General features: G+C 36.2%; 1 protein-coding gene across 2 annotated transcripts in view; it reads right to left on the bottom strand.

Moving 5' to 3' along the window:
• Positions 1-22,549, bottom strand: part of PLXDC2 (plexin domain containing 2) — a 266,121-nt gene that overhangs the window by 34,003 nt on the left and 209,569 nt on the right. For both annotated transcript variants that reach the window (XM_027450660.3, XM_027450662.3), the window contains 2 exons: positions 11,546-11,641; positions 10,542-10,623 (listed from right to left, as the gene is read on the bottom strand). In XM_027450660.3, coding sequence (XP_027306461.2) covers positions 10,542-10,623; positions 11,546-11,641 — 178 coding nt within the window. The remainder of the gene's footprint in view (positions 1-10,541; positions 10,624-11,545; positions 11,642-22,549) is intronic.

Here is a 22,549-nt window from a genome sequence, read left to right as displayed (position 1 = left end):
TCTGCAATGTCATGTAAACAGGGAAGTGAAAAGATGTTTGAACACTTTTTTTTTTTTTTTTTTTACTTTATAAAAAAATGTCTTTTATAGTTAAAGAGATTGAACACGGGTGAGAGTCAATATTTGTAACTCAGACACAACGTTTGAACAGGCAGTAAAAATAAGGACTCCCACTGGAAATTCTTGCTGCTGGAAGAGCCTAAGAATGAAAGTGGGTTAAACGAGGTAAGTTTTATTTTCAATTCACATAGAAAGAAAAGAAAAAATCCTAGTTAAAGTGGGAGTTGTCAGAGTTCTGATTAAAGAAGAATAAGAGAATGTTTTCTATAATCTTACTGTCACTTAAAACAACAAAGGAAACATGCTGAAAAGCAGATAAAGATTAAAATGGAAGCTTTTGCTAAAGGCTCTGCTTTGAATAACTACAAGGTAAAAGAGACTGTAAGAAGAGCCTAGAGTCAAATTTTTGAGATTATGGTATCAGATTTTCCAACAGAATCAGCAGAAAATAATAACAATCAAATCTCTGGGAAGGAGATACTAGTATCTGATATTAGATTACATTCTCCACTGCCTTTGAGTTTGTGCATGTATATATGACTAAGGAGGTAATTGTAACAAAAGTTAGTAGAGAATGATGATGTGTTGGCATTGCTCATCAAAATTATCTCTTTAATTTTAGGGTGGATGCTCCCATGAAGCATCCCCCTAAAATGATCCTATGATCCCCCTCCCTCAACATTAAATGTTAGATTTCATTCTGGTTAAATAAATAAAAAGGAGTGGCAAACTGTGTTTTGCAAACTATAAAGTTTTATATGGACATCATCCATAAGTGTTTTTTTTCTTCCTTTTAAAACAAAAATATGAATGTCACCTTTGGGGAAATATTTCCTTTTCCACTTTAGAGTTGAGTATACGGAGCATAGGAGGGTTTAAATGATTCAGTTGACATAACACAGAATTCCATAAGAGAAACAAGAGTTAAGCCCAAATTTTCTGAAAACCAGACAAGCATATATTAAGCCACAGCTGCTTGTTGAAAAATTGAACAGTTTTCCTTAGCTGTTCTTAAACTTAGATTATCCAAATTTCACGAAGAGACATGCAGATTTCAAGTTTGCCTAAATTAAAATTTCTGACAATATTACATAGGGATACATGTATAGGAATATGTAAAATTTAAAGTATTATGCTTACAAAAGGAGACTTAATTTATGGCCCTTCATTAAAGAGAGATACCTAGGAGACTATTAGACAAATATGACTTCAGTGATGCTCAAGTTATATTTAGGAGTACAGCCATGAGATTAGTGCCTCTGGAAAGAAGTTAAGGCTGTTGTGATCATTTTGGCTCCTTCTACACTAGCAAAGTAAACATGCTTAGAAATGCTCCTTGGCACTGAAGACTACTGGCACAGGATGGCCCAAGCCCAAACAAGAAAACTCTCTCAACCTTGAAAAGAAGGAGACTGCATATAAACTGCCAACTAACTGGGAATAATCACTGGAATATTCCAACTCCTACAGTGTTCCTGAGCACTGTTCTGGACAGTGCTCCTGGGGATGGATTAAAATCACGTCAAGGAACATCATAACTATTTAATTGCTCAAACAATGAATTTCTAATGCTCAGGAAGCTTCGCATCCCAGACTCTTTTTAATTTGCTAGAAAATCTACATCAAAAAATATTTGGTATGGGAAGATGTAGTTACATCTGTACAAGTGACTGTATCTGTATGACCACAGAACTGACAATTAAACAAATCTAACTGGGACTCCCATTTGGCGATATATTTCAGTGAAACTAAAAAGTAAAGAAAAAGAAAAAAAATGAGCAAAAACTTTCAATTAAAATACATAATTTATTTAAATGTTTGTTTTATTTAATTCCCTTGTAATGAGAGCATTTTCTAATAATAAGTGAAAGCCACAAAATTGGCAGAAGACATTAGATTTCTCTATAGATAGTAATACAGTAGGTAGGATGTTTATATGAAGGAAAGCAAAATGAAGGCTTCCACAGCAGTACATTCACCTATGTTTTATAAAGTACCCTAGAGTTAGGCATGATTGCCTGAGCTATCTGTCTCCACTGAAGTGTCATGAACAAAACTTGGAGGTTTTCTGAATTGGTTTGTTCTTCGTTTTGGCTCTTTCTCTTTTACAAACACTTGCAATAGGGCAAGAAATGGGCAGTTGAGAAAGTGATTATCTAGACCAACAATTTAGGATATAACAGGAAGGTGTAATAGCTCATTTCTGTTATCTAGTCTCATGAACATTCAAGTATTTTGAAATAGATACACAGCAATGCATTTTTGAAAACATCTTATTTTCTGACATTTAAGGAAGAAGTCAGGAACTATGAATTACATTCATCTCAGGCATGAAAAGGAGAAAATCTAATACCTTATTCCTCACTAAGTAAACGTTCTGCCAAGAACTATTAAGCCTGTTGGACAAAATGTACCTACTGCACAATCATCATTTTTGCTAATCTATTAATGAAGCTTTTATGTAACTGAATTTATCTGACAAATTGTCCTGAAGTTATAAAGCTTGGAGTGTCTGTAGCATTCCCCAGGATAAACAAACAGTGCAGAATTAAGTTTGAACTAAACTTTATTGAGATTTCAAAGATTTACAGCTGATAAGGAAATTGCAGTCCTAGATATGAATGGTTCATTAAAGACAAAGTGCTTTTTTTTTTTTTTTTCTTTCTTATTATTCCAATACAATAAGTGAGGAACAAAAGGGTACTAGTGTATAAAAGAATAGTAAAAGAAGTTTCTACAGAAAAGAGCTGTGCTATCTACCTGTTTATTTGGTGTTTTACCACTATTTTATCTTGCGTGTCTTCGAAATTAAACATGGAAATTAAATACAAATTTGTGATCCTCCTTCCAAGCAAATCAGGAAAAGTAAATACTTTCAAAGGTGTAAATAACAGCTGGATGTCTGCTTCCCCTTGTCTAAGTGGGATTTAAGTTCTTAACTGTCCTCTTTATCTTTGATAACTCCTTTCTGTGTTTATTATGAGACACCTTAAGAATGTGAGATATTTGACAGACCTACAAGAGACAGATTTGGCTGGGGGATGATTCAACTCTAGAGTTCTACAGTGTATGTAGTGCACTGGCTGTTGTTGCTGTAATATGTCACAGGCCTACAAGGGCTACTGCACCTTTGCTGCAGTTCTGGGTTCCAAGACTGAACATTTTATTTGTATTAATCATCGGAATTGTACCACACAATGTGTGATCAAGAAGAATTACAGAAATTCCACAATAATTCCATGGAATCTAGCTACTAACAATTTCCACCATCTTGTCCAACTTGTAAAAAGACATTTATTTGATATTTATCTGTGTACGGATGTATGAATTTCAGTGAAAAGCTAGTTCACTACGATACAGGCTAACTTTCCATAAAAATATGTTAAGAACTCATGATCCTCTATGTTCCATAATGGAAGTTAGATTTCAGTCTCACTGAAGTTTATACTGTGTTAAAAATAGTATTGCTATCCCACTTGAGAAGATCTAAGATCTTGTGAGGCTTCCTTCTCTGTATTGCAAACAATACCATCACTAATCTCACTCTGGTTTAAGAAAATACTTTGTTCATTAAGCACTTCTCTGGCAGTTTCTTTTCTTGCTTTGCTCCCATCAGGCTTCCCATGCATATAAAATTCTCAATTATTGAATGCTAATTTCCTAACAGATTTTTGCAGATCATGTGTTCAAATTAGCTTGTCAAATTAAGAAAGAGCAGCTTGAAAATGATTTGAAGAAGTTGGGTGTGGAGGAATTTTCTGCTAAATAAAGTATAGATTTAGTTATCTTACCATTCTTATCAGTAATGTATCAGTGCTGACAAATCCACACATTCATTCTTGATATATTCGTTGCACTTGATAAAAATGACGATGTCTCAACACAACTTTTACAACAGAAGAAAAAATATGGCATTTTAAACAGAGCAGACTGATGAAAGGACCGAATTTCTACAGAGAATTTCTGTCTGCTCCATAATCAGGAAAGAAACAGTATTCAAGTTAGAAAAATAGTACTGACATTACTTCTCATTTATCATGGGCTAGATTTGATCTAATTCAACAAACCTCTTGTTAAGACACAAGTGTTAGGACTCTGACATATTTTCATATAAAACCACTCCAGCATAGAGAAGTGTTGTTGGTGAAATACACGTTCTAGAGACAGATAGTCTGGGCACATTTCTTTTACTTTGCCTGAAGCAGCAGTATAATCAGCAAATTCATGAAGTTATATACACTGATAGAGTGGAATACATTTTGCAGAACACACTATATTTTAAATCTCTAGCCCTTCTAAAGCATTTAAAATGAGATTTTCCCTGTCATTTGTATATGAATCTATTACACTGATTGGATTATATATGCTCCCTCTGGTGGTTTACTTAATCCATACAAATTTTTTTTCTTCTGTTATTCAATGGCTAATACTGTGGACAATTTTGTAATAACAGCACGGTACTGTCAGTTAAATGGTGATGGAATAAAACCAGCTTGAATAATAATCAGCAAGTCTTCTCCCCGTCTTTTAATTTGGAATTGGAATATGCAACCCTGAAGCAAACAAACAAGGAAAATTAAACCCTTAAATATTTAAAAACAGAAACTATTTAAAAGTGAGCATTTCAATGAAAATTGAGCTCTCCAAATGGTAGAACAAGAAAATAGAAACAGAAGTAGAAAGATTTTTCATGCTGATGAAGTAAAACTTCCTTCCCTACACAGTACAAAGCGTTTTGACACCTTGCACTACAAAGTCCAGGATAGCTACTTCATCCATCAAACCAACAGTAGTTTCAGATTTATGCTTTCACTGTAATTTCATTGCATAAGAACTTCAAGAACTTTTGAAGACTGTGTTTATAACGTCTAAGTTAAAAACTTCTAGATTTCATTTTTGTTTATTTGTTATTAAAGAGCTTCATAGTTTTGGTAAAATAACCTAAGGGGCTTATACCAAAGCACATCATAACAAAAGATATGTATTAAATGTTCACTGCATGATTAGGATAATACATCTGTTTTCTCATCTGATGAGTATTTTCAGTTCTGATCTTGTCCACTGCCTTTCCCTGTTCCATAATGGAATCTACAACCTTGGTTACAATGCCAGCTATCAAATAAAGATGAGAAGAAGGTAGATACTTAACAGCAAGCTATGTGTACAGTCAGTGCTTCTTATTTATATTTAATGTCTTTTTTTCTAAATCAGGTGTTTCATGTAGTCAGATTGTATAATATTAATTTTTATGATTTTGTAATTCTATATGGATAGTATTTTACTAGCCCAATAAATACTTTAGTTTACATAAGATTATAAATTATATTACAATACTTGATTCAAGATTTTTTTTTCCTTTTCCTGATATTAAAGATTTCCAGGTATAAAGTCAGATTTAAAAGTTAACTGAATATGTTTCCAATGTATTTCTCAAAGAAGAATAAATAAACAAGACATTTCAAACTTTCCTAGAAGTTCAGAAAAAAAGGCAACAATTTTTAAAATTTCTATTACTTGAGGCCAGTGTGGGAAACTGTCACTTCATATTTCAACTGTTAAATGTTTTCTTAAGAATGGCAAGTGCCTAAAGATTTTCCCTTCCATGCTTTTCAGGTAATCAGTACAGAATACAAAATAACCTACCTCTTTATTTTCTGCTTAGATGGGAGCAGTGATTGACATAAAAAAAAAAATAAGAAATATTGAGACTTAAATCTCACTATTGTTGCTATTTCCTGACATTTGTGATTTTTCACTTTGCTCAGAACACATTTCATAAAGAAAAGCAGTAACATTTTGGTTTACAGACCCACTGCTGTTTTTAGCATTCAGCATTAAAGGAAAATGTATCCGAAATGGGATTCCCTCATCTTTTTAATTCAAGATTGTCTTAAAATTTCAGGAATCCTTGGAAATTGTGCATATGCTCAGAGTCATGGGAACAGATCTAACGTTAATGAATTCATTCAGTTTCTGCATGGTGGGCAGTTATAGGTAAAGGGGTAAAAGTAATCCAAGTTTCAGCCACATGAGAAAAATGCTAAGTTTTTCTGATGTTTTATAGACATAGTTTCAGAGCTTTCTGCTATATCTGGATCTATCTTATCTTCCATATTTATATTTAGTTTATTTTATGTATGGAACAGTTCTCCCTCTTCTACATGGTTCAAAAAAAGAAAAAAAAATCTTCTAGGAGAATTCTCCATCTGCTGAAGTCATATGAAAATGAAGTACCTTCTCTTCAGTTATAATGGAACTATATGACATACTTTATGTTAGATTTCAGAGTGGATAGTTTGATGATCCCTTATGAAAAGTAAAACCATTATTCAAGCTTGTAGCGAGCAACAGGAATAGAGGTTTTTGCTCTGAATTACCTTTAAGGATAACCTACACCTCTAAAGACTGAAGAGCAGGCACTGCAGTTGGACTGAAGTCACAGGTAGGAAACAATCCACTGTGTTGCAAAATAAAATTATTTTCATTCCAATACAGATTGCCCACATGGGGGAGTGCAGTTATTCTGCAATGACTCTCCTGTCAATTTTCCTTGTTCAGATATTGTTTTTTTGAACACTTTCTATTTTTCCAACTACTGTACTTGATTGTGTGAATTATTCAATATGTGTTTTAAATTTTGTGCAAAGAAAAAAAGATACAAGATGCTGTTTTCAGCAGCACAGTTGCTCTGGATAAATGGGATCATAACTTGTTGAGAAAAAAGGGTTGTAGAATAAGTAGAGTTGTTTCCCATTGGATACATGCTTCCATGTTATCACATGGAAGATGATCTTCTCTGGTAGTTCCTTTTTTAGAGTACCAAAGTGCTACTGCAGCTCTGCAGGAGGAGCATCACTGTCTGTTACAGTCACGTGAGCCTCATTACTCTGTCAGTCTCCTCATTGTCAAGCAGGCCCTCTCCTGCTGCAGAAAGTGGACCAAATGGATCAATTAGTAGAGTACTGCCACACTGGAACCTTCCAGTACCATGTTCAACACTTTCTTCAGGTTTTGCACCAAAGGCTAGATGCCATTCCCTTTGGGCTTTGCCTATGAGAAAAGAGGCCTTTGGTTTCTCACTTCCCAGACCAATGTGTCCAGCCAGTGACATCATTCTCTACTCTGCAGCCCAGAAGCACTACTTGGGCATTACTCCTAAACATCCACTTCTGCTTAGTCAAAAACCCCTCCTAGTACTCACTGTAAAGTGTAAATATTAATATTCTTTCTTCACTAGGCACTTCTGAAATGTCTAAGTTGATACTTCATGTAGTGCTTTGCCCTTGTTTTTCCAAGTAGATTTTATTCAGCTGCAGAAGAACAATGTTTATCACAACAGAAAATAAAAGTCTAGGGCAATTTAGTCTAGGCTAGTAACTGAGGAGCAGTGATACAGAAAAAGCAGAACCACTGTGATGAAGGAACTCAGAGCTTTCTATTCCTTACGATTTTTAACTAGAATAATTAGGTATTATTTTGACACAGTTTCTTTATCATATGCAAAAAGAATACTTTAACATAATGAATTTATTTGTGAGGGGGGTAAAAACAATGTATTACTGAAATAAATGATTAGGCACTTTGTAGTGATCCAGATATCTAAACTGAGCAATGAAATAAAGATTTTTCTATATGAATATAATGTGAAAGAACACAGTGAGTAACAGCAAGATAAAAGAGAGGCACTGGGCAAGAATGCAGGTGACAGTATTGTAGGAAACACAAAATTATCAAAGTTGACAGGAATGAATTTTCATCACAACAAACCTAGACCATAATATACCCATAATAAAAAATAAAAATGGTGCTCAATTTTCACATTTTGGGAAGCAAGTTGCCCCTTTTCACAAATTTTGTTTCCACTTCTTATTTCAGATCTGTTTCTCTGTAGAATTGAATTAGTTGAAATAAGTTACTCTTTTTTTTTCAGAAGCTGAAGAGGGACAAGAAAGGCAACAGGGCCTGAGACAGGCATTATTACCACAGCCATATTGGTGTAGAAAATGAGAGTTTTAAAAATAAGGGGTACAATCTAGTGTAAAAATAAGGTGTTCAGGGGACCATCCTTAAAGGTTTTCAAGATCCAGCTAATTCAAGTATTGAGCAAACTGGTCTGAGCTCACAGCTGACCCAGATTTGAGCAGGTGGTTGGACTGGATGACCTCTAGCAGGTTCTTCCAATATGAATTATTTTACGATTCTAAACACATTCCTGCATTTGCTCAAGCCCAGCCTACTATCACTCATCCTTATAGAAATAAATTGGACAATATGACTGTTTTTAAACTACTACAATTTCTGTGCAGATGCATGATCTTAGTTTGCTTTTCTGGATCTATACTTAAAAAAAAAAAATAAAAAAAAAAATTAATACCAGTTCCTGCTTTTGCTGCTGGTCAAATGATGTCTGAACACAGCCTGCATGAAATTACAGTCTCAATACAGTTAGTAATGGTATAATTAACAGCAATAAAGCTCTTCAGTCTATCTGCTGCATATCATCAAAGGTACAACAGTGCTGCAGTGTGGAGCTGACTGTTTTTGGGAAACAGAGCAAGGATCCTTCACAGTAGGTTCATCTTTGATTGCTGTGTGATCTTCACAGGGAAAAAAGAGCAAGACTTTTTTTCATGTGGACTTTAATTGAATAGAAATAGATGTGTTGAGACTGTATGTTTTTCAGGAGCAAATTGCATTTTGCCAATTATGAATGGGTAGTCACAAATTCATCTGACCATATGGAAGGAAAAAGTGCAACTACATGCTTCGTGTTGTATCCTACTAATGGTGAAGTATAAAACCCTTTCTGTTCTCCACAGTGAATTTGTGCCTCAGTGAACAAAACAGTAATTCCAGAACTTGGGAAAATCAGTTCTTCAGAAACTACAGAAGAAAACAAAGGATCTCAGGGTTCGCCAGATCTTCATAAGAGGTGTGAACCTTATTATTTCTTCATATTTACTTGCTATAAATAAATTTATCTAAACAGAAATGAGAACACTGGCTACAAAGTAACAGACTCTTCTAACAGATAGTGCTACAACATTTATTAATTGAAGGAGAACCAAGCAACGCATGAAAGCAAGAAACTGATAAAGTAAACAAGATCTATTCATGCTTGCTTGGGAAGGTTCTCTACAACTATCCTTATTCTTGAAGACGTTTGATACATTTTGTGCCTTCAGCTTCAATTCCATACAAAAGAGCTTTTTGCAAAACACTGAGAACAAGAGTGACTTATCAAATTACTTATTGTGAGAGTTGAAGCTTAAGAAAATATAATAAGAGTGACACCAAGTTCTTAATATCTGGTTCATCATCTATTTTTCAGTTCTTCAACATGGTATCAAGTCATTACAGTATTTTAGAATGCTAATAGCCTTTTTCTCCTTTCATTACACATATTGGTCATATTGGTCATATTATTGACCAATACTTCCAGGTCCTTTTCTGCTGTGCAACTTTCCATCCACTTTACAGCCCCAGCCTGTAGCACTGCATAAGGTTATTGTGCCTCAAGTGAAGGACCCGGCACTTAGACTTGTTAACCCTCATACAGTTGGCCTCAGCCCATTGTTCTGCCTACCCAGATCCTTCTGCAGAACCCTCCTACCCTTGGGAGGATCAACACTTGCACCTAACTTGGTGTCATTTATAAACTGAGGGTTCACTTGATCCCCTCATCCAGATCAGTGATATAGATGTTGAAGAGAACTGTCTCCAGTACTGAGCCCTGGGGGACACCTCTAGTGTCCCAGTAGACCAGATTCCAACTGGATTTAACTCCACTCACCACAATTTGCGTCTTTTTACCCAGCGAAGCATATGCCTGACCAAGCCATGAGCAGCCAGCTTCTCCAGGAGAATGCTGTGGGAAACAGTGCCAAAAGCTTTACTGAAGTCTAGGTAGACAAAATCCACAGTCTTTCGTTCAACAAGTGGGTCACCTTGTCATAAAATGTGGCAGTGAGAGGCTGAAGACACCAAATGTGACCACTAAGTATGATGAGAAGTTAAAAGAGAAAAGAATCTGAGTCCCTGGATGTGTCAGTCTTCCTACTGTGAAGAGAACAAGCATGCTTTTATAGTTACATTGCCACCCCATACCTCTTATGGTTACATTATTTTTGATGAAGCAATGGATACAGGTAGAAAACATGAATTTTATTCTGATTTCTACTTCATGTGGAGTCCTTCAGAATAATTTTAAAGTGGGGTTAAGGAAACAGGAACAAGGGCTTAACTCCTAAGACAACTGTTTTGACCTTTGTTGCTTAATTTCTTTGCTGAAATGAAACGGGACAACGTGATCACTAGCCACACTTCAACTGAGGTATATATCCATGTGAATGCATGTATATAAAACATAACATCCCCCTGTACTGAGTAACCTATTGGAAATATTTTTGGATATCCTTTGATCACATCTGTATACCCGTATCAAAAATAAATAAATAAATAAATAAATAAATACTCTTTACCTTTGGAGTTTACTGCACCAACTGCAGTTGAAGCCAATCTGGGCAGTGACACAAGGACCACAGCTGTTGAACTGGAGACAAGCTAGGAAGCAGATATATAAACAGAAATTACTACATTAATCTCACAAAAGGTATAAGAAAAGGATACATCTTCAGATAGTATATATTTACAGAATGAGTAGGTTCTAAGATGATCAAAATAACACACTAAACCCAACCTATTACAATGCAATGCACAACCATATGCACAGAGGTACATTCTATTTGTAGGATTTCATTTGTATTCCATTTGTAAATATAATCTCATTTCCACAACACCTCTTTCAACTTCATTGCCTTTTTTTTTTTTTGTTATATCTTTCTGCATAGTATTTCCTTAAATCTTTGTTCTCTGGCTCCAGAGTTCCTGGGTGTTGTTAACGTTCAGACCTACACAAATAGTAAGACTGGCAGGAAAGTGTGCAAGGACTGTAACTGGATTAGAAAACAGGAAAAAGGCTGTTTCCATTTTATTTTATATTTTTTATTTTTTCACAATACTATAACTGGTGGTTTAAACCCAGATATTTCTAAACAATGTAGTTTTACCTTGGACAAAAAAAAAATAAATAAATGAATTGCAAAATGCATTTGGGGATGTTCCTTTGAGAAGGGATGCACAGTACACAGAACTATTTGTGTTTGCTTTGCAAGCATGAAAATATGTTATTTTTTCTTGAGGAAACAAACATAAGCATTCTTCTGAAAAAAATGATTTGACACAGATTTCATTCATAACCTACGGGGAGCTATATGCCTATGCTAATGTAACTTGTGATACATGAGGATGCATTAGATAATGCATCATCCAGATGGGAATAAATTTGAGAGTGGGTAAATGAATCTGTCCATAACTCCAAGTTCACAGATAAAACAAAATACTTTAAATTGTGTGTGTGTTGTAAATGAGGTTGCCCCCAGATCTGGCTTCTGCCCATGTGCTGCCTATGTTTTGTTTTACTTACTTGGAAGAGGTATCATTTCAACAGCTGACAGGTTGGTGATCTTTGACATCTGCAGTTCCACCCTATGGTATTCATAAATTGTTCTTCTACGGACATCTACCAGGAAAAAGAAAAAATCATACTTTATTATTTTGTAGTCTGTAGATTGTGAAAAATAGTGGATGCAATGATTGCTCACTGTGCCTTAAGTGTACATGGCACCAATTTTCCTCAAGGATAAATTTTTAACTTTACATATTTTGGAGGAACATGCTAAAGCTATAGTTTTTTGTTTGTTTGTTTGTTTTGTTTGTTTCCACTCGAGAAATTGTCAGTGCTGACTAAATAGGTACCCATTCCTGGTAAATGATTACAAAATTGCTGAGTGAGCTCTCAAGCATCTTATTTGTTCATTTAGGTAGAAATTCTGAGCATACTGTCAGGCATTTTAGGGTATATTTCAGACGCTTACTTTCCTATGACATTTTTCAGCTTACATACTTAAGAGAAATGTTTTATATGTTCACTTTGTCAGTTGTTGTCAAGATGTGCAAACAAAACTAAGTTCATTGCTTAATCAAATTTGTTAGCTACAAGCTAGTTCATATCTAAATGCACCAAAATATTTTTTTTTCATATTATAAAATTATAGTAAAGAAGACAAGTCTTCCTAAACAGGCATTGTAATGCATAATCTTTACACAAGCTAACTGCACCTAAGTTTCTGAAAGCAGAAATTCAATATAGTCAATGCACTGTTCTTATGGGCTTTGAATACATAGAAAACTGTAGGACCTAAGAACAGGATAAGTGTGAAAAAGACACATAAACACTGGTTTCCAGATCACTATCCTATCATTTATTTTCAGTATTCCAGATTTTAAGTGTCTGGCTGCAATGTAGAGTGGCAAATTAGCACATTTGTAAATTAAAATTGCATACCATTACTGCCTACCTAACAAAATAATAATGTTTTCCTGATGTCTTGGATTCAAAATCATGTGCCAACTATGTTCTTTTTGAAGGTCTGCTAAACTTCAACTGAACAATGCTAAATATAATCAGTGACCTCTGTGGAACAATGCCAGAGAGGAATAAGTTTACGTACAAAGGATTAACAGGTTACTCAGTTCAGTCTGGTCTGAGGCTATATGCAACAGAAGAAAAGGAATTAAAGACTGCCACAGACTCAATCTTTGATAGGTTTTTGCACTGCTAGGTTTGTATGCTTAAGACACACCTTGCTACTCGGTATAAAGGCTATGTTTCTGCAGCTTGAAGTAATTCCCCAGCTGGTATGCAACTACATAGCACCAAAATGTAAGTATTTTCACAGTCTCCTGGTAGGATGTTGCAGGCATTTTTCAGATGGAAAATGGAACCTCAACTAAAATCAGCAAAATAACAAATAATAATTCTTAAGGGAAGAGAAAAAATGATGTAACGTCCCAAGCCTAAGGTGCCTCTTGGCATAAGGGTACAAGGTTTTCTAGGAAAAGACAAATGGCCAACCCGTAAAAGTGTGAGAATACCCCTCACTGCATACAAAAAATAAACAAACAAAAACCCCATGAAACATTGAACTACATGTATCAGTTTGACTGGAATAAGCAGGGGGAATCTCAGAGGATGGAGAAGCTGTGCTGAGGTTGGGTGAGGTAACTCTCCTGAGTTGGCCACGGTTACTGTTTGGGAAGCAGCTTCTTCATCCTCCCTCACTGCATAAGCTCCCAGACACAGGTAGGTAGAATCTGGCTTGACAATCATATTTATACTTAGCTCCAAAGCACTTCTTCCTGTAATTTATTTGAGGCTGACTCAGATTTGAGGCTTAACCCTTTCTGATAGAGGATTTCTCTCTTGGTTTGAAGTGTACCTATAACTGAGCTAGAATGACCTACATAGTCATTCTGACTGGATAAAGGGCAGATATTGGGATGTGCCAAACATTTCCCCTAACAAATGCCTTGTACTTATCTATGTCCTTCCAGCCCACTGGAGAGAAAGGATTTTCAAGACAAAGGTAATGTTGTACTAGGGTGGAGAAAATCTCTCACCAGCAGTGAGAGGTCTGTGTTCCCAGGATGGTAAGACCTACAAAAGCACCTACCAAATCAGTGATCAGAAAATGTGTTTTAAATGAACTCCTGCTAATGCTGAAGACTGTAATTTGTTTCCACAAAAATTTTTATTATTCTGTCTCCCACCTACCCCTCTTATCCCCCCCAAAAAGAAATAAAATAAAATAAAATTGTGGGTGTCAGTACTTTAACTGAAGTCTATTTCATTATTAGTGGTACTGACTGGTGTGCTATATAACCTTACTTACTCTGAATCTTCCCTAGCAGATTCCCTGCATGGTTTGCAAGACATAAGTTTCTGGCTTCCCAAAAAACTAAGGTCACAGACACTTTCATCTCATCCAGAGCATGACAATGCTAAAAACACTGTTGATAAAGAGAAGTATGTTAGCCCATGGAGTATGAATGTCCACTTTGATTAAGTATTCCCTAGCTTTATTCTCTTCCACCAAGGGTACATCTTCCTTTCTCCTCCCTTGTGCCCTGGTTTCTGGGACTTTGGATTCCTGAAAGTCAGTCTTGCTGCTAAAGACTGAGGTAAAAAAGGCATGCAGGACCTCTCATTTTATCAGTATATTTTGTGCTCTGATCAAAAATAACACAAAGTTTTGGTAAGATTAATGGAGAGTTTGTTCATTGCTAAAATAAAATGTTAGGTCGCAACTAATGCTTTTTCATTTTTCATCTTCACTGAAGATGCTGAAGAAAAGGGAGGAGAGAAGACTTGCTTACAGAATAAGTAAAACTACTATCCCTTCACTATTCATGGTCTCGTCTAACTGGAAAATGTCCATTAAATCTTCTTAATGTCTTATAAAAAGGAAAAATAATTATTAAAGGAAAAATCATGTACAAGTGTTTTCAGGAAAAGAAATCAGGGTGGTCACAGAATCACAGAATCACAGAATTTCTAGGTTGGAAGAGACCTCAAGATCATCGAGTCCAACCTCTGACCTAACACTAACAAGTCTTCCACTAAGCTCCATATCACTAAGCTCTACATCTAAATGTCTTTTAAAGACCTCCAGGGATGGTGACTCAACCACTTCCCTGGGCAGCCTGTTCCAATGCCTAACAACCCTCTCAGTAAAGAAGTTCTTCCTAACATCCAACCTAAAACTCCCCTGGTGCAAGTTTAGCCCATTCCCCCTCGTCCTGTCACCAGGCACGTGAGAGAATAGACCAAACCCCACCTCGCTACAGCCTCCTTTGAGGTACCTGTAGAGAGCAATAAGGTTGCCCCTGAGCCTCCTCTTCTCCAGGCTGAATAAGCCCAGCTCCTCATAAGACTTGTTCTCCAGACCCCTCACCAGCTTCGTCGCCCTTCTCTGGACCCACTCAAGCACCTCCATGTCCTTCTTGTAGCAAGGGGCCCAAAACTGAACACAGTACTCGAGGTGTGGCCTCACCAGAGCCGAGTACAGGGGGACAATCACTTCCCTAGACCTGCTGGCCACACTGCTTCTTATACAAGCCAGGATGCTGTTGGCCTTCTTGGCCACCTGAGCACACTGCTGGCTCATATTCAGCTGATTATGCATCAAGACTCCCAGGTCCTTCTCTGCCTGGCAGCTTTCCAACCACTCATCTCCCAGCCTGTAGCTCTGCTTGGGGTTATTGCACCCCAGGTGCAGGACCCGGCAGTTGGCCTTGTTGAACTTTGTAGAGTTGACCTCAGCCCATGGGTCCAGCCTATCCAGATCCTCCTGTAGAGCCTTCCTGCCCTTGAGCAGATTGACACATGCACCTAATTTGGTGTCATCTGCAATAATTTTTCAGACAAATCAGGTCCTTATAATTTATCAGACAAATCAGAAGCAGAAGGCCAGAGCCTGTCTCACTTTCCTTGAATTATCTGGAAGAAGCAGAAACTTTTCTCTGAAACTGATGGATCTAATTTTCCATTTTGCTGCTGTAGAAATCTCAGAATTTAGGACTCTTCTTGCTAACCTTGGTTTCAGGCAAAAATCCTCTTCCCTTCACACATTAACATTTATTCTAAAGCATTTCCAGACTATGACAAAAGGATATGCAGCTATATGCAGCTATATATATATATATAGTTATATGTATGTGTGTGTGTGTGTGTATAAAGCATATTGCCAAATATGCTTTGGTACTGCATTGGTATTGTATCACAAAATTATATCACATACTGGCTTGAAAAGGAAAAATTGTGTATACAAGCAACAGTAGCAGATCAAGGTGAAAATGCAAAAAGAGAAAATAGGCAGAAAGCCAGTTGTCAAAAATCTCCTAACTCCATACTCTAACTCTTAAAAGATATGGCAACAAAATTTAGGTAACTATATTCTTTCAGGGACTGATAAAAGGGGTGTTATTGTAGAGCCTTTTTATATCTAAGCATCTTAATAAAAACAAGCATGAAATTCTCAATGTTCTCAATTTCAGAATGTTCAGAAATTTCATTTTGCTTTTGATTCTTCAAGATGACTCTTTCCAGTCCTGATTAAAGTGCATTTTTGAAATGAAATGGCTGATCAAAAACATATTTTTTCCCTTCTCAGAATGAATTAGGTTTGTCTGACTTTAGAATTTTGATTTCAGAATTATTTTTTAAAATGTTGTTAATGTTTTGGATGGCACTGAAAAAAATGTAATAAAACATTCTAAATCTTCCAAATTTACTTAAAAAATCAATGATATGCTGAACTATTATACTGAGACTCTATATTGACTATTATACTGAAATTTAGAATGTTGAGCATACAAAGTGCACCAAAGATGGTCAGAAGAGCTTTTGAAAAGCAAGTCTTTGCAGACCTTTACAGGTACTCCAACAACTGTAAATGTAAATACAAGACTTGCTTTACTAGCAGTTCCTCCTGAACTGCTCATGTATTTGTGAACATGAAGCTATGAAAATTTAAAAAAATGTATGTTATCACATTGAAAAAAATATTTTTGGACTTTGTTTTTCTCCTGCCCAGGAAGAAACCACAGAAGAAACCAATGGAAAACAACAAATGAAATACATGTATATTTCATTCAGCAGAGAGAAATCACTACATAGTTCACTATACCATCCTGTGCTTTAAACAACAGAATTAAATTTAATTTTATCATTAATAGAACAGCTTGAAGTATCTTTATGCTTAGCAAAATCTAGCATTGCATAACAACACATTTTAATGAGCAGTGTTGATGTAGGTTGCAAAATTATAATTGCAAATGTCTATTGTTTAAATTTCCAAAGATAACCCTTGTGACAGGAAGTGAATTAAAGAATTTTGCTCATAAGTCTTTCACTCTCATGACATGAAGTCATGTTGATAATGACAGAATATCTGGAAAAAATTTGGACTACTGAGTAGTATAGACTTTGATAAAATAAGCTTAATCCTCCCTCCTCCACCTTTTTTTTTTTTCTTTTTTCTTTTTATTTCGCAGACAGGAAAGAATGGAAACATGAGAAACTCCATAATAGTTGAAGACCTTTTTGATGAAGGTCTGTGATGATTAGTGCTCTAACATTGAGCGACTTACTGTGTCTCAAAAGAAAGTACTCTAGCAGGAGACATTCAGCTGGATGAACAATGTAAAAAACACATGGATAGTGTTTATTACCTCAGTTCACCCAGAAAGATGTTCTTCATTTTTGTGCAAAGAAAAAACTCTCACACTATCCTGAAACTACAAATGTAATTTCCTTTGAAGTAAAAAGGATTTTTATGTTATGTCTGTGACAGACTTCTGGACACTTACACTGGTTCAAATTCATTCCAAACCCTTTGGAAACATATTTACTGATGGCTATACAAGATGATTTACCATCCTTTGTTCTCCACCCATTCTCCATACCATTCTAAGGCATTTTGAAGTTTTAAAGTAAGTTTAGGATACATTTCTGGAACAAAATACAGACTTTGTTCCACAATCTGTCAAAACAAAATTTGTTTCTTACAAATCTGAGTTTTTCATCTCATTTTATCCCAACAATAGTCTCAAACCACTATGATAAATACTGTTATTCTTTCCCGTAGTTCCTTATTGAAATTATTAACCCCTGTCCTCCCAATACTCTCAGATTTCTATTTCTGTGGCTTCTATTTATCAAGAAGGCAAGAGACATTCTCACTTTCCTTCTTCTCAACAATGACCACATGATATGAACCATCATAATTTCATAAAGTTATGTAGTTTTGTCTGAGAATGAGTTTGAATCTTGTCTTTAATGCTCTTTTTAAGATTTATTTATTTATTTATTTTTTAATATGGCTTTATCCATCTAAACTTTTGAAATGGCTTTTAATTTTCAAATAATTGTTATGCTCCTTTGGCTGACATATTTTTTTTCTGCAGTTTTTAGAAATGTATTTTTGTATAAATTATTCTTACTCCTTTCACACCAAGATGTGTTTATGAAACTCAATCATATAGGTAAGTATTTCAGAAAAAATCATCCCTTTTTCTCCACTTTATTGTAATTAGAATTGTCTTCCTGAAACTTCCTAAGATCACACACGTTTATCTCATGAGATGTGTAATTTATTGCCATCATGTGATTAACTAGTACACCTGGATTTTTTTCCTTTTATGCCATTTCAGATATAACAGTAATTTCCCCCTGTAGCAGGAATTGTGATAAAAAGCTCTCAGTCATTTTTCCTACCAACTTTTATTCTGCTTCTATTCCAAAATCAGCTTTTTTTTTTCCTTTTCAAAATATTGATATTAGTGATCACATTCCAGATACCTCACAACTGCTTGTTGCAAAACTTATTACATGCTTCAACTTGTTACCATTATTAAGAAAAATATTGAATCACTTCAGATCCAAGACATAGTGAAAAAAACTCTCCAAGTAAATTTCATCTCCCTGTCTTCCAAGCAACAACAACAGAGCCATGAAATTAGTGCCAATGGTATTCATTTTATACAATTTTACCTGATCTAATATACATCTGTTCTGATGTATAACTCAGTCTAAGGTAGTCTAGGTTTTCATTAATTGTCAGTTATGAGCAACAAGCAAACCCAAAGGTCAACTGATCACAGTGATCTTAGACACGTGACTTAGGATAGGCTAAACTGACATTAGAAAGCAAGAGTAGTTCTCCGTAGTGTCTTGAAAGGGAAGACTCCGTACCTTGCAACTAGCTTCCACTTGTCTAAAAGTAAGTGGATTTAGTCTTATACTGCTATACTGTCAGAGTAGCAGTTTCATTTTCTAGTAGGGATTCTAATAGAGTAGTAGCAATATATTCTAACAAGAAAATATTATACAGGTAATGAATCGAGAGGATGCTTTTGTTCAAATACACTTGTGTTGCATTAGATGCATCTTTCCTTTTCAAATATAAGACACATACATGTACAAAAATAGCTCACAAAACTCAAATATGTAGAAATAGTTTTTTGTTTCCCCCCCATAACAATGAATAAACATAAAAGGGAAATTGAATTCCACTTGAGGGAAAAGTCTTTGATAAAGTGTTAAGCAAGAACTAATAGATATACTATCTTTTCCTTCCTTTGGGAGACGCAAACAGCAGTTTATAGTCTTCAATTGTCTTAAAGAGATAACTAAAAGTAAAATAGTTCTACCATATCAATTTTTCAGTAACAGATTACTGCCATTATTGATTCAACACCTCTGAAAAACAGGAATGGAGGAACATGCATATTTAAAGAGCATCTGACACTGGCTGCCTATGGGCCAACATTATTTGGTGTTCTGTCAGGGTACAATTATGGTGCCTGTACTTACTAATATAAACTTGTTTCATTGGAACCACAATTTGGCTTCAGGAAAATCTACGGAAAACCAATGGTTCTCTTGATTAATACTAGCTGTAATGCAATGTATTTTTGTTCTAAAGTAGCAAAATAATCACAGATTAGCACCATTCACAGAAACAGTTGTTGAGCAACGGAGTTATATGGGAATAATGCTATTAATGTGGGAATAATGCTACTAAAACAGTTCTGGTAGAGGCATGTTTAGACTCTTTACCCATGTTGTTTTTCTCATCTGGAACTTCTTAATGTAGCTTAATAAAAATAAAATAAAAAAAAAGTAAGATGAAACACTACACAGATTTTCTGGTAATTAGAGTCACTTCACTTTGCAGATAGTGTCATGTGACAGAAATTGACAGAAATACTTGTTGAAGAAGTTGACAGAAATACTAAAACCAGAAGACAGGTAAATAACTACATATTCATCAAATGCAACATTATGTACTAGTAGTAAAACAAAATGCATGTCAGAAATATTTTTACAGAAAGAAACATTCAAACTAGAATAAAGATTTGCATATATAATAAATTTTACAAAATATGTAAACCTAAGAAAAGTCTTTTTAGTGTTTAACAATGGAGTTCTGATGACAGTCTGCTTGCTACTTACATGTCTTGCACTGAATTTCTGTGTGACTATTCTCACAAACTATTTCCACAAATCAAACCAATTTTTACCTGAATTCATCTGAGGAGCTTTTATAAGCTGAAAATTCACAGAAATGTTCAGGTCGTTCACTTAACGAACATCACACAAATGTGTAAAAGCAGTTGCCTAGTATCACTGGTTCCTAAGTACTCAAAAGCAATCCATGCAGCCTTAGGCAGATCACATCTACCATACTTTTGAACCAAATTTCTTCTAAGATCTGATCTGTTCAGTGAAACTGGGACATGCCAACCTTCTTCACACTACACTGAGTTCACAACATGCAACAGATGGTACTGAAACTTTCCATTTTCCTCATAGCAGGGTAATCTGATGTCATGAGACTTATGCCTCCCAATATCAAAGACAGTTTAAAACTGATGTAGAGGGAGTAGGATGAGTTGAGAGAGACATAGGTACTTGCAACTTCTGTATCAACCCCATCTGTAGGCTGTCTTAAAGATGATCTGCATCAACCTCATCTATGCTATACCTCTATCAAGGTTCTCTTTAGGAGAACATGCCTGTACTTGGCCTGTGGAAGCTGGTTCAAATTCAGCTCTATCCATTTGCACCCTGTTGTTAGGGAATCATCAAAAATTGTACCTAGCAAATTTGTTCAAATCACAGAATGGCCAAGGTTGTAAGGGACCTCTGAAGCTCATCTAGTCCAACCTCTCCTGCCAAGCAGGATCACCTAGAGCACATTGTGCAGGATGTCATCCAGGTGGGTTTTGAATATCTCCAGAGGAGACTCTACAACCTCTCTGGGCAACCCGTTCCAGTACTCTGTCACCTTCACAGTAAAGAAGTGCCCTCTCATATTCAGGCAGAACTTCCTGTGCTTCAGTTTATGCCTGTTGCTTCTTGTCCTGTCACTGGGCACAACTGAAAAGAGATTGGCTCCCTCAACACCCTCCCCTCAGATATTTCTATAAATTAATGATGTGAGATATGTTCATCTGATTCGTGTCAGTATGGAACAGTGCTAGGGCCGCATGGTATGATGAATGTGACATTCTGTCTTACATACCGTTGTACAACCACAAGTCTAAGAAAAACAGAGTGGTTAATGTATATAATTCTTGTATCTTGCAAAGGAATGTTTTAGCAATTCATGTCAATAGAGAGCTTGAAGGGAAATGTATTTGTAGGTTTTTCCTTGAAGTCTCTGATATCTGGGGTGTTTCAGAATAACTGCTAACTATTATGACTATTGCATGGGACACTGCAAGTCTCTGATATCTGGCCAGGAGATTAAGGAGACAGGGAGAGCTGAAGAACAACTAAAAGACAAAGCTTGCAGGGGATGTTGCACAAGTCTCTGACATACAGCCAAGTTGGACAAAGGAGAAGGACAAGAAGGAGGAAGACTATGAGCCTTCAGCATGAGAGACCCCCAGAGACCCCCAGAGGGACCACCGGAGACTGATATGCATGCTCCAGTAGGAGGGTTTGGATTCCGGAAACTGATCATAATAACCCTGTTTTTTTTAGAAGTAGTAATGAATATGTATTAGCCTAGGAGTATAAAAGTCAGCTGCTTGATGTAACTGGTGTGCATCTTGGTGGAGCAGAGACTCCTGGTGCACCCAGCACTGTTTGCTTACCTCTATTCTTTTAATAAATTGTGAACTTTGATTATAGTCCTATTTTGAAGACTGAGCCATTTATTACAATGAGGTCACCCCTCAGTCTTCTCTTTTCCAGGCTAAACAGGCCTAGTTCTCTCAGTCTGTCCTCATACAACAGGTGCTCCAGTCCTCTGTCATCTTAGTGACCATTCTCTGAACTCCCTCCAGTAGACACATGGTCAGCCTGCTGTCCACCAGGACTCCCAGGTCTCTCTCTGCAGAGCTGCTCTCCAGCAGGTCAGCCCCCACCCTGTAGTGGTGCTTGGGGTTATTCCTCCTTAGATGTAGGACCCTGCACTTGCCCTTGCTGAGCTTCATGAGGTTCCTCTCAGCCCATCTCTCCAGCCTGCCAAGGTCCCTCTGAATGGCAGCACAGCCCTCTGGGGTATCAGCCACTCCTCCAAGCTTTGTGTCATCAACAAACTTGCTAAGGGTTCACTCGGTTCCATTGTCCAGGTCACTGATGAGTAATTTGAACAACACTGAACCCAGCACTGACTCTTGGGGGACAGCACTAGCTAGCTACAGGCCTCCAAATGTGTTAATGGAAACAGCACACCTGGAAAGTAAACTTACTCTCTGATGGCTACAAAATCTCAAATGGTTCTGGACACAGTACATTAAAACAAAGCATTCAGGAAATCACACTTGATTTCCTTAATTAAATGATACCTTCAATTACTGTTGCCAAAATTATGTGAGCCCAAGATGACATTTAATAACAACATTTTCTCTTTTTTTCTTTTCACTAAAATGTATATATGAATTTGATGTCCAGAATTTAAAGTATGAAGAACATCTGGCCTGGATATGTTTTTCATTTTCATTTATATACAGATAATTTTTCTGAACAAATTGCTTCTTCCCTACTATGAATAAAGAGACATATTCTGGATAC

Source organism: Anas platyrhynchos, chromosome 2, assembly GCF_047663525.1.
Source record: "Anas platyrhynchos isolate ZD024472 breed Pekin duck chromosome 2, IASCAAS_PekinDuck_T2T, whole genome shotgun sequence".
Lineage (NCBI taxonomy): Eukaryota > Metazoa > Chordata > Aves > Anseriformes > Anatidae > Anas > Anas platyrhynchos.
The sequence above is the reverse complement of the archived record's forward strand: the minus strand, read 5'-3'. Positions and strand labels throughout refer to the sequence as shown.